Here is a 24,183-nt window from a genome sequence, read left to right on the forward strand (position 1 = left end):
CCCCACTCTCCCCTCAGGTGACCCCGACCCCCCACTCTCCCCTCAGGTGACCCCGACCCCCCACTCTCCCCTCACGTGACCCCGACCCCCCCCCACTCTCCCCTCAGGTGACCCCGACCCCCCCACTCTCCCCTCAGGTGGCCCCGACCCTCCACCGACCCTCCCCTCAGGTGACCCCGACCCCCCCACTCTCCCGTCAGGTAACCCCGACCCCCCCACTCTCCCGTCAGGTGGCCCCGACCCCCCCTCCCCTCAGGTGACCCCGACCGTCCCCGGACCCTCCCCTCAGGTGGCCCCGACCCCCCCAAGCTCCCCTCAGGTGGCCCCAACCAGCCCCCACTCTCCCCTCAGGTGACCCCGACCCCCCCACTCTCCCCTCAGGTGGCCCCGCCCCCCCTCCCCTCAGGTAACCCCGACCGTCCCCGGACCCTCCTCACAGGCGGCCCCGCCCCACCCTGGACCCTCCCGCCAGGTGACTCCGACAAGGCCTGGTTCCTCCTGCCTGAGGTGACTCCTACCCGGCTGGCGACCCCCGAAGCCTCCCTCGCTCCTCAACTGAGGGCGACTCCGCCCATCCTGGGACACTGCGTCTTTTCCTGTAAACTCGACGCCTGCCCCGACGGCCGAATTCCAGAAGATTCCTTGCCGCCGCCTCGCTTTCGGTCGTGCCTCAGCGCCCGGCCAGAAGCGGGGAAGCGCTTCGCTCGGTGCCAGGAGTGACGAGGGCCCAAGGAAAGAGTGCATAAGGAGAAATAGAGAAAGGGCCAAAGTCAAATTTCCAGATGTGAAGACTTCCACCGCTGTGAACCGCACGTGCGCACAGCCATTCCTGTCAGAGCCGCCGCGCCCTCGCTCGGCTACCGCCGCTGCGCGCCCCCTGCTGGACATAGGCGCTGGCACAGGGCAGTGGGCAGGCACGGGCTGCCGCGCGGCCGGGTGCGAACCGCGTCCTCTCAGGGTGGCCGACTGCGCACGCGCAAGCCAGCGCGCCCTCTGCCGGGCAAGGGCGAGATGCACGGGGCACTGCGCAGGCGCGGGGTTGGGCTGGCCGGAGCGGCCGAGGCGGCCGGGGGTGGACCGGGCACCTGCAGGGGCGGCCGACTGCGCACGCGCGAGCCGCCGCGCCCCCTGCTGGAGCCGGAACGGCCGGTGCGTCCGCCAGTCGCGGGTCGCAGGCGCCCCCTCCCCTCCAGGGCGGCCACGCAGCTGTCAGTGCTTCCGCCACTGCGAGGCTGGAGCAGAGCCCGGGTGGCCGAGGGAGGGGACCCCGCGAGAGGTCCGCGCACCGGCCGCCGCCGCCCCGGCGCCCAGGCTCGGTGAGTGCCGCCGGGACCCGCCGCTCGCGCGCTTGTTCCCGGGGCTTGCGGTCCCCACCCGGGTCCGCCCTTCCCACCCTCGCTGGCCAGCTTGGGCCTCGGGCCGCCCCCAGCTCTGGCCTGGGCTGCGGGCCCCTCCCGCGACCCCGCATCCCCGCCGGCCGCGCCCGCCCCTCCCGCCGCGGCCTCGGCTCCCTGCGCTCCCTGCAGGTGCCGCTCCCGCAGCGTCGGCTCCCATCCGAGCCTTGGGCGTGTCCCGCACTGCGGGCAGTGCCGGAGCCCGCGCCGCGCGGGGAAGCTCAACCCTGCCGAGACTCGGCACGGCCCAGGCCCTCTGTGTGCGCCCAGGAGGTGGATGTGTAGCGCCCGACAGCCCCGGGCCCGAGGGATGCAGGCGTCCACCGCGCACCTGCGGAGATGGCGCCGCTTCCCTGTCGCGGGGAGGCCGGGCGCGCGGTGGCAAAGCCGCCCGGGTTGGATTCCGCCTGCTCCCACCCCCTCGTTCCGAGGAACCTCCGAATCCGAATGCAAGGCGCCTCCGAATCCGAATCCAAGGCCCACAGTCCGCGGTGGGCGTTTGCCGCGCCCTCCGCTGTGTGGGGGCGGGGAAGGGGAGCCGCTAGTCCAGGCGGAGGGGCCTGTGGCAGTCGCTGAGGCCGAGTTCTCGGTGCCCTCCGTCAGGACGCCTGTTTGCATCGCGTCCGTGTGTCTTGGCTCTGTTCCAAGCCGGCTTCACGCTTCAGGAGGGCCGGGACGACCTTATGGTCACGGGCGTGGGGAAGGCGCTTGGTGTCTGTCGCACGGATGAAGCCATGTCCTCAGGGGGTAATTGCCGCTTGTTCGCCGGGTTACGTCCTGGACAGTGCACTCCGGATAGGCATGGATTGGATCTTGTTGGGGTTTGTGTTCCTGGAACTCCCGAAATGCCCGCTGAGTGAGTAGCTAGACCCCGCGACAGCATGGAGCCAGGCAGGGTGCGCGTGGGAGAGGTGCACTCTTCTCCCGGGCGCCCTATCATTTTGTTCAGATAGTCTGGGTGCTGCCTTTTGTAAACTTGAAAAGACTAAGACTGTTTTAGAAAGTTTGCCTCTTGGGAAATGTAAGAGAAAGGGAAAAATAGATAAAAATGGATGTCATGGGAATCTCCCCACACTTTTATTTTTAACTTCTTAGAGAATTTTTCTTTTAAATTGAACCTTTGCTAACTCTGACAAACAGGACGACGCCTCTCTCTTCCTAAGGTAACTTACCACCATTCTGACCAGACAGCTCTTTTGAAACAGGAGAGGGTAGCACGAGTTGTTTCTAAAAAGAGGTTAGCCTTCCATCTGCATGAGCCAGGCAGACTCACGGGAACCCATTTTGACTTAGTCTCAACTGGGAAGGCCCAGGTAAGATCCCTGGTTTGCCGTTTCTTCCCCAGCCCTGCTTCCGGAGACTGTGGAGTCTATTGAAGGGAAGCATTCTGGAACTCTGGGAACGGCCCTGACGGGGAAGGCCCTGTGCACAGTTGAAAGATGAATTGGAGGCCGGGCTCAGTGGCTCACACCTGTAATCCTAGCACTTTGGGAGGCAGAGGCGAGCGGATCACTTGAGGTCAGGAGTTGGAGACTAGCCTGGCCAGCATGGCGAAACCCCGTCTTTACCAAAAATATAAAAAATTAGCCGGGCGTGGTAGCACGTGCCTGTAATCCCAGCTACTCAGGAGGCTGAGGCAGAAGAATCGCTTGAACAGAGGTTACAGTGAGCTGAGATGGCGCCACTGCCCTCCAACCTGGGTGACAGAGCGAGACTCTGCCTCAAAAAAAAAAAAAATGAATTATACACAGTCCCTGCTCTTGGGGGGTGTTAGGATAGAGCTAAAAAGATGCTTTATTCACAGGTAACTGTGATGGAAGACAGAACAAGATGAGTACCACATGACACATCTAGAAAAGGTGCAACAGGTGACCAGAGGTGGAGGAGAGGTGGCTCCAATAAGAGCAGAAGGTCTCCACCCAGGCTTCCTGTTACAATCACATGGGAAGCCAGCCTGGGCCCAGAACAGCCCAGCATCTCCAGGGGTGGGCCTCAGATGTCAGTTTCTGCCTTAAAGTGCCCTGGAAAATTCCACTGTTCAGGCAGCCAAGACAAAGAGCCCCTGAAACAAGCTTCACAGAGGCCATGGCACTAGAAGTGGGCTGGGAAGTGATGGGTAGGTGTCGGCAAGTAGAGAAAGCTATGCTGGGTGATATTCTAGGCAGACAAAACACTGAAGGCCCACATCTTGTGGGGAAGAGTGAGGCATGTCAGACCCTGTCCCGGAAGAGTTTTGCAGACCCCATTCTCCTGAATGGCTCAGAGTGTTTGTGGTGTTAGAGAGGTTTGGAGCCAACAGGCAGACCGGTGCCTTTGCGGGAGCCATGTAACGAGGTCCTTGCTACCTTACTTGTTGCAGAACATCCATGGTTACCTCTCTCTGGGGACTTTCCATTGCCTCATTACCTCGTTTCCTGCAGCTAGGGAGGCAGAACAGCTAGCTGGACGGAGAACAAGACTGAGGCCACGGCAAGGGTTAGGGAAGCAGGCAGCAGCAGAGATTTTGTGGAAGTCTCTCCTGATAGCTCCCTTTGGAACCACATCTCTGGCTTAAAAATACACCCTATGAACCCCTGCCAGAACTTCAGTGTAAATGCAGAGCCTGTGCTCCTAGGGAGGCAGCAGCCTCCAACTCCGGGCAGCGCCTGTGGTGCTGAGTATGAGCGCCAGCAAGCTAGGGCTCTGCCAGGGCCTGCGATGCCAGTGCCACAGCCTCAAACCAGCCTCCCCAGCTCTCAGCCGATGGCTGTGGCTTGTGCATTTGTTCCTACCTCGTCCCCACAAGGGCCACTGAGTATACAAGTTGGCCTTGGCCAGTGCAATTAATTCACGTCTGTAATCTTGGCACTTTGGGAGGCCAAAGCAGGAGGATCACTTGAGGTCACAAGTTGAAGACCAGCCTGGGCAACATGGCAAGACCCCATCCCTAAAAAAAAAATTAATTAGCTGGGCATGGTGGTGCACACCCATGGTCCCAGCTATTTGGGAGACTGAGGTGGGAGGATCACTTGAGCCAGGAGGTCAAGGCTACAGTGAGCCATGATCACACCACTGTACTCCAGCCTAGGCAAAAGAGTGAGACCCTGCATTTAAAAAAAAAAAGGCTAGCCGCGGTGGCTCACGCCTGTAATCCCAGCATTTTGGGAGGCTGAGGCAGGCGGATCACGATGTCAGGAGTTCAAGACCAGCCTGGCTAACACGGTGAAACCCCCTCTCTACTAAAAATACAAAAAATTAGCCGGGCGTGGTAGCGGGAGCCTGTAGTCCCAGCTACTTGGGAGGCTGAGGCGGGAGAATGGCGTGAACCCCAGAGGCGGAGCTTGCAGTGAGCCGAGATCGCGCCAGTGCACTCTAGCCTGGGCAACAGAGTGAGACTCCGTCTCCAAAAAAAAAAAAAAACAGGCCTCAGACTTATTTTTCATGTGTACCATTATGTGTGAGTGAATGTAAACATGCAGCCCGATATATATTATGTATTATAAATTACAATTACTATCCTGATGTATTATGGACATAGAAATATATACAAATATAGATCTTTTAAAGGAATAAAGGCCAGGCATGGTGGCTCACACCTGTAAACTCAGCACTTTGTGAGGCTGAGATGGGAGGATCCCTTAAGGCCGAGAGTTTGAGACCAGTCTGGGCAACATAGTGAGACCCTACCTCTACTGAAAGATTTAAAAAAAAAAATGGCATGCACCTGAAGTCCCAGCTACTCTGGAGGCTGAGGAGGGAGGATCGCTTGAGCCTGGGAATTCAAGAATGCAGCAAGCTATGATCATGCCATTGCACTCCAGCCTGAGAAACAGCAAGACCCTGTCTCTAAAAGAGAAAAAAAAAAGAGGTGAAATAAGCATGATTAAAGTTATCCAACATATGAATGCTACAAAAACTATTGTATAAACATGCTTTTTAAAGATGAAAACCATGTGTCCACATCCCATTTATCAACTCTTATTGAATCCTGAGTCCCAGCATTTAAGATCAATTGTAAGTTCTGTTTATTGGCCAGGCGAGGTGGCTCACGCCTGTAATCCTAGCATTTTGGGAGGCCGAGGTCGGCAGATCACTTGAGGTCAGGAGTTCGAGACCAGCCTGGTCAACATGGTGAAACCCCATCTCTACAAAAAAAAAAAAATTAGCTGGGCATGGTGGTGGGCACCTGTAATTCCAGCTACTCAGGAGGCTGAAGCAGGAGAATCACTTGAACCTGGGAGGCGGAGGTTGCAGTGAGCCGAGAATGCACCATTGTATTCCAGCCTGGGCAACAAGAGTGAAACTCTGTCTCAAAAAAAAAAAAAAAAATATATATATATATATATACACACACACATATATGTATTTATTTCAGGCCCTAGTTATTAACAGCATTTGCACATAAACACAATACAGAGAAAGGCACAAACCCTGTGCTTACCAGGCAGGGTACTTTTCAATTTCATTTACCCATCATCTGAGGGCCCTTGATGAATTTGGGCTGGGGTATGTTCAGTGACTGTCAGGGTAGGTGGAAATTCTGGTGTTGATGTTTTGATGTGCGGGTGTAAATGTTCATGTAGACAGTACGCTTGTAGCATCATTGGGAACGCAGTCACGTCATTGTGGAAACCTCTTCAAATGTCTGTTTTCACAAATGCTCTAGGTACGGATTCTTTTTGAAAAGCTGTAACTCATATATTGTCACCTTTTCTTTAAAGGAACAGATTGCATTGTGTCTATTTAAAAGAAAAAAGGTAGATGACACACTGCTGCAGTTATTTGTCTTTAAAAATGAAAAAATATCTCCAGATTTGGAACTTTTCACAAAAGAAAATCTGTACCTTCTCCTTAAATTTTCTGACTCTTTGAAGTACTAAGTCATGAAATGACCAGTAAACCTCCAAGTCACACAAAAGATATTCATGGTCATTTTCCGCATCACTGCGAAATATTGTAAAGCTTTCATTATTTTAAGGGTCTTGAGTTTTTTTGTTTTGTTTGTTTGTTTGTTTGTTTTAATTGACCACAACTGGAATACCATGAAACTTGTAAACTCCAACATGCCTAAGATGCCTAAAGTAGACTTGCGGTGAGGGCCCACCATCACCCCCCACATCACAGGGTGCCTCCTCCTAAGTCAGGATGCCACAGCTGCTGACATACAAGCCAGCGTGAACACCAGGGTCTGTCCAAGTACTAAATATCAGTAAAGCTGGCAGGGTATGGTAGCTCATGCCAGTAGTTCCAGCACTTTGGGAGGCTGAGGCAGGAGGATCATTTGAGCTCAGGAGTTTGAGACCAGCCTGGGAAACATAGTGAGACCCGTCTCTACAAAAAAAAAAAAAAAAAAAAAAAGCCAGGTGTGGTGGTGCATACCTGTAGTCCCAGCTACTTAGGAGGCTGAGGCAGGAGGATCATTTGAGCTCAGGAGTTTGAGACCAGCCTGGGCAACATAGTGAGACCTGTCTCTACAAAAAAAAAAAAAAAAAAAAGCCAGGTGTGGTGGTGCATACCTGTAGTCCCAGCTACTTAGGAGGCTGAGGCAGGAGGATCACACCACTGCATTCCAGCCTGGATAACAGTGTGTGACTGAGACCCTGTCCCTGCAGGAAACAGACAGAAATATCAGTGAAGCCATTTTTTTCGCATTTTTAAAGAAAAATACTTACAAGTAGATTTTCTCATCACTTTTTCACTGCTGCAGGTTGTCTAGCCCACCCCACTTGGAGACCACTGGGAAGGGGCGAGGACCATACCCTATAAATGTGCCTGCTTATATATATATAGATAATATTTAGGACCGGGCACAGTGGCTTACACCTGTAATTCCAGCACTTTGGGAGGCAGAGGCGGACAGATCACTTGAGATCAGGAGTTCGAGACCAGCCTGTCCAACACGGTGAAACCCCGTCTCTACTAAAAATACAAAAATTAGCTGGGCGTGGTGGTGGGTGCCTGTAATCCCAGCTTCTCAGAAGGCTGAGGAAGGAGAATTGCTTGAACTCAGGAGGCAGAGGTTGCAATGAGCTGAGATTACACCATTGCACTCCAGCCTGGGCAACAAGAGTGAAACTGTCTAAAAAAAAAATAAATAAAATAATAATAATAATAATATTTAAGTCGGGCACGGTGGTGGTTCATACCTGTGATCCTAGCACTTTGGGAGGCTGAGGCAGGTGGATCATTTGAGGTCAGGAGTTCAAGACCAGCCAGGCCAACATGGCAAAACTCCATCTCTACTAAAACTACAAAAAATTAGCTGGGTGTGGTGGCAGGTGCCTGTACTCCTCAGCTACTTGGGAGGCTGAGGCAGGAGAATCACTTGAACCTGGGGGCCGGAGGTTACAGTGAGCCAAGATCAGGCCGCACTCTAGCCTGAGTGATAGAGTGAGACTCCGTCTCAAAAAAAAAAAAAAAAAATTACTGGTGTTTGGGGATTTCATCCACAGGATCCATTGAATTAGACATTTTCAAATATTTACTGTGCACCCCTCCCTCAAAAAAGATCATGTCCTGAATAAAGGATTAAACAAAACCAGTCACCCTCACCCAGCGTCACTGCCTGTTGGGACACACCCCGAGCTCCCTTCTTGGTGCAGTGTCTGGCGCCTTGATGACGTGGGCCCAGGGCCTGCTGCCTTTCCTGGCTCATTCTCTGCACTGCCACTCGGAATGACTCGCTGCTCCCCATACACAGTCTGTCTCCAGGATCCTTAATGTCCTTCCTGTCCTAACTAATGAGTCATTCAAGACTGGCCTCCCAGGTCACCTTCCCCCGTCACCCTCCCGGGCCGTCTCCCTGTCTTGCTTGCTCGCTGTCTCACACGCAATTAATTCTTATTTTCTTCTGAATCTTGCCATACTTTATTTAGCATCAGTCACAGCAATTACAGTGCATGCAAGTGTTCGGGGACTGCAAACTCCTTGCATTAAGAATGTTATCATCGGCCAGGCGTGGTGGCTCATGCCTGTAATCCCAGCACGCACTTTGGGAGGCCGAGGCGGATGGATCACAAGGTCAAGAGTTCGAGACCAGCCTGACCAGCATGGTGAAACCCTGTCTCTACTAAAAATACAAAAAATTGGCCCGTCATGGTGGCACACGCATGTAATCCCAGCTACTCAGGAGGCTGAGGCAGGAGAATTGCTTGAACCCAGGAGGCAGGGATTGCAGTGAGCCGAGATCGCACCACTTCACTCCAGCCTGGGCAACAGAGCGAGACTCTGTTTCAAAAAAAAAAGAATGTTATTTTCATTTCCAGATCCTTAGTACCTTGTACAAGTGCGCATCAGATAGCAAAAACGAGGCAATTGTTGAATGAACAAATGCTTTTTTGTCTTGTATACCCTAAAAGACCAGGGATTCTACCAGCCTACATTAACTGACTGTTCTCCGTGCCTCAGTGCCATACACGCAGACCTTTGATGCTGGCTGGCTGTGGCAGACTCCTGGTGGCAATATGGGGATGTTGGGTCCTGCCCCTGAAGGAAAAGCACCAGATGTGACCAGCACCACCCACAAGGGTGTCGCTGTACTGCACACCTGTGGCAACGTGAGCAGAGCCTTGGTTGGCGGCTCTCTTTGTGCATCTTGGGGTGGTCCACCTGTGGCTTTATCAAGACCCCCTTCTTCCAATGAGTGGATTTCTCTGTGCCTTTGTGGACAGGCTTCCATGGAGGGAGGTGTACCCGAGCTCAGAACACAACAGGAACACATGGCGTAATGGGTCTTGTGCCCCTCACCTGGGCCTGTCCCTTCTGTTCCCGGGTCTCAAGACCTGCCATCCCCAGCGACCTTTGCTCCATATATATAGATATAAAAACTTTTGAAAGGGCACATAAGGGCCAGGCACCGTGGCTCATACCTATAGTCCCAGTACTTTGGGAGGCCAAGATGGGAAGATTGCTTCAGGCCAGGAGTTCCAGACCAGCCTGGGCAACATAGCAAGACTCCATCTCTGCAAAAAATATAATAAGTAGCCAGGTGTGGTGGCAGGTGCCTGTGGTCCCAACTGCTCAGGGGGCTGAGGCAAGGCGATCACTAGAGCCCAGGACCACCAGGCTGCAATGAGCCCTGCTCGTGCCACAGCACTCCAACCTGGGTGACAAAGCAAGACCATGTCTCAAAAAAAAAAAGGGCACATAGGAATTGGGTGGCAAATTCAAGCCCATGGTGCACACAAAAATACCTACAAATCACAAATAAAGAAATGGAGGAGTTTGGGATTTCTCCAGTTTGCTGCTGAGTAGTGGCCGCCTGAAGAGCCACAGTGCTCGTTAACTGGCACAGCCCATGGCTCTTGAGCTGACGACAGTTACTGGAAAGACCATTTGTAGAAGAATTTGTGCCATCAAGAGAGTTCTCAGAAATGAGCAGCCTGCAGTATGCGCTCACTCTGCACCAAGTCCGTTGCTCACCTAAAAAACAAACATTGAGATACTCAATGACATGTGTGATACTTAATATTTTAACAGTAAACAAACCTTTTATAGAGGGAGGAAACGGTTTGCCTTCCCCTTCCCGGCTGTGTCCCCAGGACTAGTGAAGAGAGCCTCTTCAGAGGGAAGTTCTTGAAGCTCTGCTCTTGTCCCCTTGCTGGGTGGAGGTGGCAGCTTTAGGAGTGGCTGGAGTCCTGAGTGTTTAAGTTAGAGTAGCTGATGGGGGCCCAGCCGGGCCAGTCCTGAGCCTCAGTCATCAGCACTTCTGGGGACTCTGCTGCCTCGGGGTCAAGTGCAGAAGGAATATTAACTTCCTTCTTTTGTGTACATTTGCTTTTGTAACAAAAAACTTTCCAGATTTTGTAATTCTAGGATCTCTTCCTTTAAATTGCTTTTGCTCAAACAGAGCAGATGCAAGCATAGTGTTCAGTGAGACTTTAGGTAAAGCCTTGCACATACCAAGCAACAAGCTGGGTGCTATAGGGGCACAGAGATAAAACCTCGGCCAGGCATGGTGGCTCACGCCTTTAATCCCCGCACTTTGGGAGACCGAGGCAGGCGGATCACTTGAGGTCAGGAGTTTGAGACCAGCCTAGCCAACATGGCGAAACCTCGTCTCTATTAAAAATACAAAAAATTAACCGGGCGTGGTGGCATGTGCCTGTAGCTGTTTGGGAGGCTGAGACAGGAGGATCACTTGAACCTGGGAGGTGGAGGTTTTAGTGAGCCGAGATCATGCCCAGCCTGGGTGACAGAGCGAGACTGTCTCAGAAAAAAGAAAAGAAAAGAAAACTTTTATTGAGGTGGTGGGGCTTAGGAGTCTTTTTTACCTTTCAATTTCTGATGTTATGTTCTAGGAGTGATATGCAAAACTTGTATGAAGTTGGAAGTTGTTCTGTGTTTTTAGGACCCACAGGATGTGGTAGTGTAGTAGTTAGAAGACAGACTTGGAAGTTGAAACTAGCCAACGTTCAAATCCTGACTTTGCAGCTTCTTGCTGTGTGATTTTGGGCCAGGCGTTTCCTCCTTGTTTCTTCGTCTGCAAAAGGGTGATGCTGCCAGAAGCCAGGAGAGGATGAGGAGACTGTAGAAGCAGAGTGCTTATAAGTAGAAAAGCAGAGCTTCTGGCCAGGCACACTGGCTCACGCCTGTCATCCCAACACTGTGGGAGGCCAATGTCGGTGGATTACTTGAGGTCAGGAGTTTGAGACTAGCCTAGCTAACATGGTGAAGGCCCGTCTCTATTAAAGTTAGCTGGATGTGGTGGCGGGTGCTTGTAATCCCAGCTACTTGGGAGGCTGAGGTAGGAGAATCGCTTGAACCTGGGAGGTGGAGGTTGTAGTGAGTTGAGATGGCACCACTGCACTCCAGCCTGGGCAACAAGAGTGAAACTCTGTCTCAAAAAAAAAAAAAAAAAAAAAAAAAAGTAGAGCTTATATTCTTTTTTAAAAATTTTTTTTTGAGACAGAGTCATCTCGGAGTTGATGACTCTGAGTGAGCACCATCTCGGCTCACGGCTCACTGCAACCTCTGCCTCCCGGGTTCAAGCAATCCTCCCACCTCAGCCTCCCGAGTAGCTGGGACAGGTGCCCATCACCACATCCGGCTAATTTTTGTATTTTTAGTAGAGATGGGGTTTTGCCATGTTGGCTAGGCTGGTCTTAAACTCCTGACCCCAGGTGATCCATCCAGCTTAGTCTCCCAAAGTGCTGGAATTATTCAGGCGTGAGCCACTGTGCCCGGCCAGGTGTTTTATTTTCTAAATCCAAAATTTTTTGTTATCAGATCTGCTCAGTTTTAAGTAACATACTCAAAGTCTATCTTGCTCTGCTATTTTCTAACTTGGTAAGAGATGTCTTAAAATTATTTTCCAAATTACGCTCAAAATACCCTCCATCTGTCCAAAGGTGCCGGAGAGTCATGCCCGTGAGCCCTGGGCCCCTCCTGATGTCCTGCGAGGCCACGGTGTTCCCAAACCTCAGGGCTGCCCTGCCCCACTCCAGAGGCTCTCAGGCCCCACCCCGGAGCCCTCTGTGTGGAGCCGCCTCCTCCTGGCCAGTTCCCCTGTAGTCCTGAAGGGAAACCTGCTGTGCGGAGCCTCTCCTGGGACCCAGGTCAGTTCCCCGGTACTGCCCTGCAGCCTGTGTGGGAAGGTGGGTGGTCTGTCTTTCTGACCTCTCCCAGCCCTGGGACTGGAGAGGACAAGATTAAGCATGGGGATCTTTACTTTCTTGACCAGACTTCCAGTAAGGGAAGTTGTCTGTTCCTCTAACCAGAAGACTTCTTTGAACCGTGACTGTTTTATATTCCTCTCTTGGTAGAGGCAGAACGTTCATCTCAGCCAAGCCCACGCCCATCTGGAATGTACTTCCCTGGGATGACGGCCCCAAACGGAGGCACTGGCCTCCTCTTTTTGCCTAAACCACTTCTAGAAACCTTTTATAAACCACGGGACTTAATGTGTGTCTTTAAGTCACTGCTGTTTTATTCATCATCAGCAACTGACTTTGAGACGGGTCTTCTACCTTATTAATTTTCAAAAAATTGGGATCATTTATTAAGTTGCCACTTATTAGCACTTCATACTATTTTAGCTTTAATTTATTCACTTTTTAACAATACGATTCATTAAAAGTCATATTTTAAATTAATTCTTAACTGGGTGCAGTTGTGTTTCATGTAAATATTTATTGACTGCCCTTTAAAGCATAAATTTTGAATATGATTAGATATAACAGCCACATCCTTAAAAAAAAAAAAAGCAAGCGTTTTAATTTAAAAAGAACCTTGATAGAAATGATTTTCAATGGACTGAAACCAAACCAAAAGTAAAATGGGTCATTTACAAAAAACAAACAACCGCCTTCCCCGCGCACTGGAGTCTCCGGGGCAGTGTCGGGGAGCGCTGGCTCATGGTGATGTAGGAACGACTCACTAATTGTTTGCCTTTCTATCCCATGCCATCTTAACCTGGCTGATGGATGATGTTGGGTTTGGATCAGCCATGAGCGTGGAGCTGAGCAACTGAACTTGAAACTCCTCCACTGTGAGTCAAGGAGGCTTTTCCGCACATGAAGGACGCTGAGCAGGAAGGACTCCTCTCTGCCTGCAGTTGTAGCGGGTGGACCAGCACCCGCTCTCTAGACTGCCCCTCCTCCATCGCCTTCCCTGCCTCTCCAGGACAGAGCAGCCACGTCTGCACGCCTCGCCCTCTGTGCGCTCAGCTTTCAGAGCACGTTTCTCTTATTTCCTGGGTGTTGCAGCGCCTACCTGAACTTATTCAGACCACCTACTTCTCTAGCAGGTTAGCATCTCATGAACTCAACACTCTGAGTCCAGTGTCTCTGTTCCTTTAATTTAATTTAATTTTATTTTATTTTATTTGTATAGAGATAGGGTCTTGCTATGTTGCCCAGGCTGGTCTCGAACTCCTGGGCTTAAGGGATCCTCCTGCCTCGGCCTCCCAAAGTGCTGGGATTACAAGCATGAGCCACCACATCTAGCTTCTGTTTCTGATATTTGAAATTTAGTAAGACAGATTTTACCTAAATTGAGGGAATACCTTTACAGATCTAAGCTCTTGTTTCTGCTATCACTTGAATTTGATCATCTTTTGGCAGATTTTTTCCCCATTATATGTGCTAGACTTAAATATCATGTTTCTATATAATATAGGATAGATTATTTTTTGGATGAATTTTCGTTGGATAAGTGGTAAAGATGAAAATGGCAGCTGGGCACAGTGGCTTATGCCTATAATCCCAGCACTTTGGGAGGCTGAGATGGGCAGATCATTTGAGGTCAGGAGTTCAAAATCAGCCTGACCAACATGGTGAGACTGAATCTCTACTAAAAATATATAAATGAGTCAGGCATGGTGGCAGGCACCTGCAATCCCAATTACTTGGGAGGCTGAGGCAGGAGAATCGCTTGAATTCAGGAGGTGGAGGTTCCAGTGAGCCAAGATCACGCCGCTGCACTCCAGCCTGGGTGACAGAGCAAGACTCTGTCTCAGAAAAAAAAAGAAGAAGAAGAAAAAGAAAATGGCTAGTCTTTTGCTGCGAGGATCTGATGCCAGTACCTGTAATAACAACAGGAAAAACCAGTCTTTAGGGCCAAGGAGAGGGTGTGACTGATGGCCCCACCAGCATGTCTGTCTACCCAGGCCTGCTCCGAGGCAGCAAGGCCAGTGGCGGTCCCAATTCCAAGCCCTTCTTTTCCCCTTCCCTCCACAGCTCTCTCCAAGCCTTAAGAATCACCCAGGAGACTATGTTGAGGTTTTTTTTTTTTTTTTTTTTTTTTTTTTTTTTGAGACGGAGTCTTGCTCTGTTGCCCAGGTTGGAGTGCAGTGGCGTGATCTCGCCTCACTGCAAGCTCTACCTGCCGGGTTCATGCCATTCTCCTGTCTCAGCCTCCTGAGTAGCTGGGACTACAGGCATCCGCCACCGCACTCGGCTAATTTTTTGTAATTTTAGTAGAGATGGGGTTTCACCATGTTAGCCAGAATGGACTCGATCTCCTGACTTCATGATCTGCCCACCTCAGCCTCCCAAAGTGCTGGGATTACAGGCGTGAGCCACCGCGCCCAGCTGAGTTTTCTTTTATGAGTTCAGTGTCGGTTAAGAATAAAGAGTGTGGAATTCTAAAAGCCTGAATATTTTGTTAATAAATAGCAAATCCATATTAACCACCGAGAACATCCCAGTAGCATTTATCAAATGATAAATAGCACTACAAGGATGAAGCTGGAGGATTGCTTGAGGCCAGGAGTTTGAGACCAGCCTGGGAAATAGAGCAAGACCTGGTCTCTACTAAAAATTAAAAACACTAGCCAGGTGTGGTGGCATGCACCTGTAGTTCCAGGTACTCGGGAGACTGAAGCGGGAGGATCACAAGCCCGGGAGTTTGAGGCTGCAGTGAGCTGTGATCGCACCACAGCACTCCAACCTGGGCAACATAGTAGGACCCTGTCTCAAAAAAAACAAAAACAATTTTAAAAACCACTACAGAAGTCACAGTGCACATAAAAAGCATGTCATTGATCTTCCATTCAGCAAGGAACAAGTCAGGCTCCAAAAAGACTATGCTCTTTGGTTTTCTTTGGTGTCTGTTTGTTTGTGACAGAGTCTTACTCTGTTGCCCCCAGGATGGAGTGAGCGGCATGACCTTGGCTCACTGCATCCTCCGCCTCCCAGTTTCAAGCAGTTCTCCTGCCTCAGCCTCCCAAGTAGCTGGGATTACAGGTGCCCGCCACCACACCCAGCTAATTTTTGTATTTTCAGTAGAGGTGGTTTCACCATGTTGGCCAGGCTGGTCTCGAACTCCTGATTTCAAGTGATCCACTTGCCTCGGCCTCCCAAAGTGTTGGGATTACAGGCGTGAGCCACTGTGCCCAGCCAAAAAGACAGTGCTCTTTGTGTATGCAGAGTAGAGCATTGAGGGTGGGCATGCCACAGGCCTTGTCCCCTTACTTCCAGGGGTGTTTGGAGTTAAAATGACACAAAAGACGGTGAGAGACGTGGAGGAAAAAGGGTCCGTGGCTTTTCCCCCACATCCCCACTCTCATTGCGCACCCATGCTCTCTGTCTTTGGTCTGTAACTAGCACTGGGCGTCCTTTCCAGCAAGACGATGGCTGTGCTCAGGCAGCTGGCGCTCCTCCTCTGGAAGAACTACACCCTGCAGGTGCGTCCAGACCCCGGAGGGAGGTCAGCTGCGTGCCCAGCCCCGAGGCTTCTGGGGACACCCTTGAGGGAGGGGTTGTTTGCATGCCCCTGATTCTGCTTTGCAGCCCATCAGTGTGCCCTGTTGTATCTCTTCCAGAAGCGGAAAGTCCTGGTGACAGTCCTGGAACTCTTCCTGCCATTGCTGTTTTCTGGGATCCTGATCTGGCTTCGCTTGAAGATTCAGTCGGAAAATGTGCCCAATGCCACCATCTACCCAGGCCAGTCCATCCAGGAGCTGCCTCTGTTCTTCACCTTCCCTCCGCCGGGAGACACCTGGGAGCTCGCCTACATCCCTTCTCACAGTGACGCTGCCAAGACTGTCACCGAGACAGTGCGCAGGGCACTTGTGATCAACATGCGAGGTGAGACATGCCAGGGCTCTCGGTGCCGGACCTGGTGGTGTCTCCGCGGGGCTGGGCAGGCAGGGGTCAAGCCCAGGATCTGCGAAGCAGCTGGGTGAGGAGCTCACCCTGTCCAGACCTGACCTCTGTTTCCTCCCACATCACTACTTCAACCTGTAAAAGGCACTGCTTTCCCTTAAACCTCTACCTGCCTGCGAGTAAATAGCAGTCTCCTTTGGGTCCGATAGCACTGTCTCAATCCCCACCAAAGGGACCCTGGTGACATTTTAACCCATGGGGCAGAACAGGTAAGAAAATGCACCTGCCTGCATTTGCCTCAGGCTCCTTTCTGTTCCCTCATTTTACAAAAGACATTACTGGTCTCCAGGACTCTATGAGCGGAGTCCAATAAAATAGACAAGAAAAGTGGCAGATATTGGGACTTAAATACAACCTGGCAGAAAAAAGGAAAAAAGAAAGTGAGGTTTTTGCTTGCCTGATGGCATGAAGACCAGGAAGCCATCAAGCCCATCTAGCATCAAGTCTCGTCTCGGTGGCTGAGCCACCCAGGGAATCCCCCACCTTCTCTGTGGCCATGCCTCATTGTACAATGGGACCAGGGCTGGCCGCCCACCTGTCCAGAGCTGCGAGGGCCCCGGGGAGCAGCAGGTGCAGCAGCCTTAGCAGTACCAGGCCCTGGAACTGCATCTGACAGTCAGCAGGGTGGACAGGACTTTACAGGGATGCCTGGGTGTACTTGAGCCAAGGAAAGCCCTTTTGTGACAAGGGCAGGGCACGGTTTGAGCGTGTGGCACCAAGAATCTTTTCTGGGACGTGGTTTCGGGTGGGCAGCTCTGAAAACAGTGCTGAGAAAGCCTGAGAAGGGAACTCCCGCTGCGTGTGCTGCTCACCGTTCCTAACCCTTTGCTATCGGGATGGAAGGTGTCGTCCATTTTCCCCTCCTCATTTGGGCATTTACCTGCCAGGCTTGAATTCCACGTAGCAAACACTCAGAGGAAGTGCCTTGGTCCCTCATAAAATGATGACAGTAAAACCCTTTCTGAATTGTAAAAGAGTATCCGGATGATAGAAAAAACCTTTGAGACACTCTGAGTTAATGTCCACTCCATTTCTAAAAATACACCATTCTGGTTTTGAGACAGAGAAGCCACCCCGGGCTGTAGAGCCCAGTACAGTGTGGGTGGTGGGTTTGCGCTACTGGGCCTTGCTGCAGGTGCTGCCCAGAGCCTCCAGCTCTGCTCCAAAAAACCGCGCCGGGAGAACCCCCTGCCTAGGGCCCTGACCTTGCCGTTCTGCACTCCTTGATGGCAGCCTGTCCCTCTGCCAAAGATGAAAGCCGCCTTGAGTCTCAGGAAGGGTTTACAAAGCCCTAGAGAGTTTGCCGTCTTTCATCTGCCGGTGACCTGAACCACCCAGATTTTTCAAGGAGGAGGGTAGATTGGGCAACCGCAGCTCCCGTGCTCTCTCTCCACAGTGCGCGGCTTTCCCTCTGAGAAGGACTTTGAGGACTACATTAGGTATGACAACCGCTCGTCCAGCGTGCTGGCCGCCGTGGTCTTCGAGCACCCCTTCAACCACAGCAAGGAGCCCCTGCCGCTGGCGGTGAGACGTGCGGCCGGGCCAAGCAGTCGCAGCCCATCAGCAAGGCCTCCGCTTCCTCCCGCGTCACTAGTTCAACCTGTAAAAGGCACTGCTTTCCCTTAAACCTCTGCCTGCCTGCGAGTAAATAGCAGTCTCTCCTTTGGGTCTGATAGCACCATCACAGTCCCTGCCAAGGGGACCCTGGTGACATTTTAACCCATGGGGCAGAACAGGTTAGAAAATGCACCTACCTGTGGCCGCCCCAAGCTCCTTACTGTTCCCTCATTTTATGAAAGACATTACTGGTCTCCAGGCCTCTGTGGACAGAGTCTGATAAGATAGATAAGGAAAGTAGCAGGTATTTAGGACTTAAATACGATCTGGCAGAAAAAAGGAAAGAACGAAAGTGAGGTTTTTGCTTACCTGATGACATTAAAATTAGGAAGCCATCACGTCCATCTAGCATTGTGGTTGGTGGCCCGCCAGGGATCCTGAACGCTTGGTGGCATTTCACATTGGAATTAAGAGAGGAATGGCCGAGAACCACCCCCCAAAAGGGGCCCCTGTGTGGCTCCCTGCTCCTGCTGGGACAGGGACCACTCAGTGTGACATTCCGGGGCCCACTGGAGATTCTCAGAGGCGGGGGAGTGGTGAGTTCTCGGCCGTGACAGCCTTGGTGGTGACAGCCCCCCAAGCACTCTCCCACTCCACCTTGTTGTTTGCTCCTCTGTCTGGATCTCTCGGAACAGCTGGTTTTCTCTTTGTTTCCACAGGTGAAATATCACCTACGGTTCAGTTACACACGGAGAAATTACATGTGGACCCAAACAGGCTCCTTTTTCCTGAAAGAGACAGAAGGCTGGCACACTACTTCCCTTTTCCCGCTTTTCCCAAACCCAGGGCCAAGGGAACCTACATCCCCTGATGGCGGAGAACCTGGTGAGAAGCTCGGTTAGGGTTCATGTTACCAGCCCGGGGTGTTGACTAGTGACAGTGACATGGCGGCAGCCCCACCTTTCTAAAGTATTTCTTGAAGAAATACTTTCGGAACATTTACTCTTGTTTATAGGAAAAGTAAAACACCAGCATAACTGGTTTCTAAAAGACTAAAATAATCCTTGAAGATAGCGAAGGCCCTCTCCCTATATCCTCAAAGACGTGCTCTTGAATGAAACATTTGTATTTCGGCTTTTTTTTTTTTTTTTTTTTTTTTTTTGTGAGATGGAGTCTCTCTCTGTCGCCCAGGCTGGAGTGCGGTGGCACAATCTTGGCTCACTGCAAGCTCCGCCTCCCGGGTTCACGCCATTCTCCTGCCTCAGCCTCCCGAGTAACTTGAACTACAGGCGCCCGCCACCACGCCCGGCTAATTTTTAGTATTTTTAGTAGAGATGGGGTTTCACTGTGTTAGCCAGGATGGTCTCAATCTCCTGACCTTGTGATCCACCCGCCTCGGCCTCCCAGAGTGCTGGGACTACAAGCGTGAGCCACCGCACCTGGCCTTTTTTTTTTTTTTTTTTTTTTTTTTTTTTAGACAAGATCTTGCTCTGTCGCCAGGCTGGAGTGCAGTGGCGCAACGTCGGCTCACTGCAACCTCTGCGTCCCGGGTTCAAGCAATTCTCCTGCCTCAGCCTCCCAAGTAGCTGGGACTACAGGCACACACCACCATGCCCAGCTAATTTTTGTATTTTTAGTAGAGATGGGGTTTCACCATGTTGACCAGGATGGTCTCGATCTCTTGATCTCATGATCCACCCGCCTCGGCCTCCCAAAGTTCTGAGATTACAGGCATGAGCCACTGTGCCTAGCTGTATTTTAGCTTTTAAAAGCTTCAGTTTGAGTCTTTGGGGCTTGGTTTACATTTTCCTTTTCTTCCTGGCCTTCTCTGTGTACAGACTGACTGGCATTTGTAGCTCCGTGGTCCTTGTGTACCTGATCCATGGTTTGATGGAATCAGTGTGGTGTTCATGGAAGCCAGATCTTGGTTACTCTGATGCCCCATCAGTGTGTGTCTTCGTGTGGACGTGGCAAGCGGTTGGAATATGTGCCTCCTCTGAAGCACAGTCTTGTCTTGGAACTGAACTAGGGACAGCCAAGAAGTGACTTGGATACAGGCCTAGGCTTAGCTGTCAGGCCAGGCAAGACCCGACTACAGGTTCTGGGTGGAAATCCAGGGTGTTCTGGAGAACGCCGTATTTCACGGGTCTGGCAGGAGGCAGAACTCATGGAAGTTTGCCATGAAAGTCACAGCAATGTCCCGTCCCTCCATGAGGCTTGACTCTGAGACACAAGCACCAGACAGGCAGGAGGCAGCATGCATGCAGCCAGCGCTTAGCGATGTCCCTTACTGGTGCCAGGGCTGCCACCAGGCTAATGCTTTAGGGCAAGATTTTACATCTAGAAAAGGAACTAAGGTGAACAAGACCTGGCATGGGATGTGCGAGGTCCCAGAGCAAGGCCTTTGACAGGTCACCCAGCCTGGGGCTCAGGAGAAGCTATGTCCGGCTGTCACACATGATGCTTGCTGCCTGCAGCAGGGGACTGCAGTGGGGGACACTGGCTGCTGAGACCGGGGACTGGGCAGGAGTTCATCAGCTCCCTCCTGTTTTTGGGGAACAATTCCCTAAGTTTGGAAGCAAGAGAAAAGCAATCTCAAAGGAAAAGACTGACAGATTTCAGCATGTACAAACTGAAAATTTGCCCAACATGAAAAGGCCTAATGGTGATTTAAAAAAAAAAAAAAAAAAAAAAAAAACACGTAGCAGACTGGGGAAAACCTTTGTGGCAAATGACACAGAGCAAATATCTTTTGTTAGAAAAAAACGTTTTGTTACTAAGAATAGTTGATTAGTCCTCAGCAAGACAGAGAACCTGAGGGGGAAGAAAAGTTGGCTGGAAAAACCAGCTCCTAGGAAAGCCCCAGGAAATAGAACGTGTGTGAGACTGGCATGGCGCAGGGACTGGTCAATTGTAGCCCCAGTTTTGCCTCCAGATGTCCATGCCTTACACCTACTAATACGCCTGATGAGAATTCAGCCCTCACGGCTGGGCACAGTGGCTCACACCTGTCATCCCAGCGTTGGGAAGCTGAAGCAGGCGGATCACCTGAGATGAGAAGTTTGAGACCAGCCTGGCTGGCCAACATAGTGAAACCTCGTCTCTACTAAAAATACAAAAAAAAAAAAAAAAAAAAGCCAGGCATGGTGGCGGGCACCTATAATCCCAGCTACTTGGGAGGCTGAGGCAGGAAAATTGCTTGAACCCAGGAGGCAGAGGTTGCAGTGAGCTGAGATCGTGCCACTGCACTCTAGCCTGAGTGAGAAAGCGAGACTCTGTCTCAAAAAAAAAAAAAAAACAAGGCCAGGCGTGGTGACTCACGCCTGTAATCCTAGCACGTTGGGAGGCTGAGGCGGATGGTTCATGAGGTCAGGAGATCGAGTCATCCTAGCTAACATGGTGAAACCCTGTCTCTAATAAAAATACAAAAAATTTAGCTGGGTGTGGTGGCGGGTGCCTGTAGTTCTAGCTGGGTGTGGTGGCGGGTGCCTGTAGTTCCAGCTACTGGGGGGGGCTGAGTCAGGAGAATCGCTTTAACCTGGGAGGTTGAGGTTGTAGTGAGCGAAGATCGTGCCACTGCACTCCAGCCTGGGCCACAGAGCAAGACTCCATCTCGGGAAAAAAAAAAAAAAGTGATCATGTGTGTGATTTTTTTTTTTTTTTTTTTTTTTTTTTTTTTTTTTTTTTTTTTTTTTGAGACGGAGTCTCGCTCTGCCGCCCAGGCTGGAGTGCAATGGCCGGATCTCAAGGCTGGAGTGCAGTGGCCGGATCTCAGCTCACTGCAAGCTCCACTTCCCGGGTTCACACCATTCTCCTGCCTCAGCCTCCCGAGTAGCTGGGACTACAGGCGCCCGCCACCTCGCCCGGCTAGTTTTTTTTTTTAGTAGAGACAGGGTTTCACCGTGTCAGCCAGGATGGTCTCGATCTCCTGACCTTGTGATCCGCCTGTCTCGGCCTCCCAAAGTGCTGGGAATGTGTGTGATTTTTTTGTGTGTTGCGTTAGTTACAGAGTGGAAGTGACAATCACATCACTCTTCTCATTTGCTGTCAGTGTGTGGTGCATTTCCTTCCTTCTCCCGTGTTACCACTGAGCCGCCATGGGGGTCCTGAGCCGAAGTCACTCTGTTGCCCCAAGCATCCCTTTCCCCATGGACCCCACGCACATGGCCCTCTGCCCTCAAGAGCAGCTCCTTGAGGTGGCTGGGCCATCTTCTGCTCCCGCACCCAGGGTACATCCGGGAAGGCTTCCTGGCTGTGCAGCATGCTGTGGACCGGGCCATCATGCAGTACCATGCTGATGCTGCCACACGCCAGCTGTTCCAGAGACTGACGGTGACCATCAAGAGGTTCCCGTACCCGCCGTTCATTGCAGACCCCTTCCTCGTGGCCATCCAGTACCAGCTGCCCCTGCTGCTGCTGCTCAGCTTCACCTACACTGCGCTCACCATTGCCCGTGCTGTCGTGCAGGAGAAAGAAAGGAGGCTGAAGGTGACTGCCCGCATTGACTTCCCAACACTCTAGAAACCGCGCTGTCCTGGGGAGGCCATGTCCAAGGGCTTGGTGTTTTGGTATTAATTTTTCTTTTTTTGTTTTTGTTTTTGTTTTTTTGAGACAGAGTCTCGCTCTGTGTCCCAGGCTGGAGTGCAGTAGCGCGCGGTCTCTGCTCACTGCAAGCTCTGCCTCCAGGGTTCACGCCATTCTCCTGCCTTAGCCTCCTGAGTAGCTGGGACTACAGGCGCCCACCACCACGCCCAGATAATTTTTTGTATTTTCAGTAGAGACAGGGTTTCACCGTGTTAGCCAGGATAGTCTCCATTTCCTGACCTCATGATCCGCCCACCTTGGCCTCCCAAAGTGCTGGGATTACAGACATGAGGCACCGCGCCTGGCCTAGTATTATTTTTTCTTAGACACAGGGTCTCGCTCTGCCACCCAGGCTCGAGTGCAGGGGTGCAAACACTGCTCAGTGCAGCCTCAACCTCCCCTTGCTCAAGTGATCTTCCCACCTCCACCTGCCAAGTAGCTGGGACTACAGGTGTGCACCACCACAGCCAGCTCATTTTTTTTTGTTGCAGAGGTGGAAGTCTTTCTATATTGCCAAGGCTGGTCTCAAACTCTTGGCCTCAAGAAATTCTCCCATTTCAGCCTCCCATCTCAGCCTGCCATAGTGCTGGGATTACAGGCATGAGCCGTTGCACCTGGCCAGGGGCTCATTTTGAGGCTGCCTGCTTGTTGATCTGCTTGGTGCCATAAATAACTTTCATAAAACTGTTCAGCATTGAGGGAGTCAGCAGTGGGCTATAAAATGATTCTGAAAAAAAATTGTTTGCACATAGACTTGTATAGATACACAGATCAAACAAATAGGGCAAAACGTGAAACTGAACCCAAGCAGTGGCAATGTGAGAGACTATCGTGCTCCTCTTCTCGCTGTTCCGGAGATCAGAAATGATGCATAAGAAAGGGCTAACCCTGGGCATTGGCACACACCTGTAATCCCAGTACTTTGGGTTGAGGCAGGTGGATCACTTGAGGTCAGGAGTTCAAGACCAGCCCGGACAACATGGTGAAACCCCGTCTCTACTAAAAATACAAAAATTAGCCAGGCGTGGTAGCGTGCACCTGTAATCCCAGCTGCTCGGGAGGCTGAGGCATGATAATTGCTTGAACCCAGGAGGTGGAGGTTATAGTGAGCCGAGATCGTGCCACTGCACTCCAGCCTGGGCAGCAGAGCAAGACTCCAAGAAAGAAAGAAAAAGAGAGAAAGAGAGGAGAGAGAGAGAGAGAAAGAAAACAGAAAAAAGGAAGGAAAGAAGGAGAGAGAAAGCAAAGAAAAAGAGAGAAAAGAAAAGAAAGAAAAAAAAAGAAAAATGAAATGAAAGAAGGAGGGAGGGAAGGAAGAAAGGAAGGAAGGAGCTGAATTTTTAACTTTATTTTTAATTAACTTCAGTTGAAACGGTCACACCCGGCTGCTGGCTGCCATATTGGTCAGTGTGACCGCCCCAGGACTCCCCAGGCACTTTTGGTCAGTGGAGGAACTGGGTTTCCTCATCACCACTCCTGACTCCTTGGTGGGGCAGGTGAGGAAGGAAGGTGTGGTCACAGCCGTCCCATCACTGCGCCTCATCCTTCTCTGCAGAGGTTCTGGGCCCCTCCTTTCAGAGTAGGGGAGGACAAGGGAATGAATGGCTATGGCATCCACAGCTATGGTCTGATCTGCTGTCACGTCTCATAGCCAAGGAGGCTGGTGTTGATGTGGTTGGGAACATGGCACAGCTTCGGGGGACAATCTCAAGTACCAAGAAAGACTGGGGAGCATGCGCTGGGAGTGTGGAATCGCTCCACAGAATAGAAGGCTGGCCGGGTGCAGTGGCTCATACCTGTAATCCCAGCACTTTGGGAGACTGAGGCAGGCAGATCACTTGAGCCCAGGAGTTTGAGCAAGATGAGCCTGGCGGACATAGTAAGACCCTGTCTCTACCAACAAATTTTTAAAAGGAACCGGGCATTGTGGCAGCCATCAGTAGTCCCAGCTACTCAGAAGGGTGAGATGGGAAGCTCGCTCGAGTCCAGGAGTTCAAGGCTGCAGTGAGCTATGACTGTGCCACTGCACTCCAGCCTGGGTGACACGGCGAGAGCCTGTCTCC

At 51.5% G+C, this 24,183-nt stretch overlaps 3 protein-coding genes across 3 annotated transcripts in view; 1 reads left to right on the plus strand and 2 right to left on the minus strand.

The window, feature by feature from the left end:
* The window catches only part of TBC1D24 (TBC1 domain family member 24), a 253,197-nt gene that overhangs the window by 166,444 nt on the left and 62,570 nt on the right, over positions 1-24,183 (minus strand). The window lies entirely within an intron of this gene.
* LOC126944148 (translation initiation factor IF-2-like) lies at positions 954-2,740 on the minus strand. Its single transcript, XM_050773409.1, has one exon. It carries the CDS (start codon positions 2,010-2,012, stop codon positions 954-956), a length of 1,059 nt encoding a protein of 352 aa, XP_050629366.1. The 5' UTR covers positions 2,013-2,740.
* The window catches only part of ABCA3 (ATP binding cassette subfamily A member 3), a 60,846-nt gene continuing 37,792 nt past the window's right edge, over positions 1,130-24,183 (plus strand). The window contains exons 1-8 of the mRNA XM_050774164.1: positions 1,130-1,316; positions 11,723-11,929; positions 12,818-13,119; positions 15,419-15,498; positions 15,637-15,901; positions 17,376-17,503; positions 18,256-18,421; positions 21,765-22,024. Of these exons, the coding sequence (XP_050630121.1) occupies positions 15,445-15,498; positions 15,637-15,901; positions 17,376-17,503; positions 18,256-18,421; positions 21,765-22,024 (873 nt within the window). The 5' untranslated portion in view covers positions 1,130-1,316; positions 11,723-11,929; positions 12,818-13,119; positions 15,419-15,444. The remainder of the gene's footprint in view (positions 1,317-11,722; positions 11,930-12,817; positions 13,120-15,418; positions 15,499-15,636; positions 15,902-17,375; positions 17,504-18,255; positions 18,422-21,764; positions 22,025-24,183) is intronic.

The sequence above is a fragment of the Macaca thibetana genome, chromosome 20 (genome assembly GCF_024542745.1).
Source record: "Macaca thibetana thibetana isolate TM-01 chromosome 20, ASM2454274v1, whole genome shotgun sequence".
Lineage (NCBI taxonomy): Eukaryota > Metazoa > Chordata > Mammalia > Primates > Cercopithecidae > Macaca > Macaca thibetana.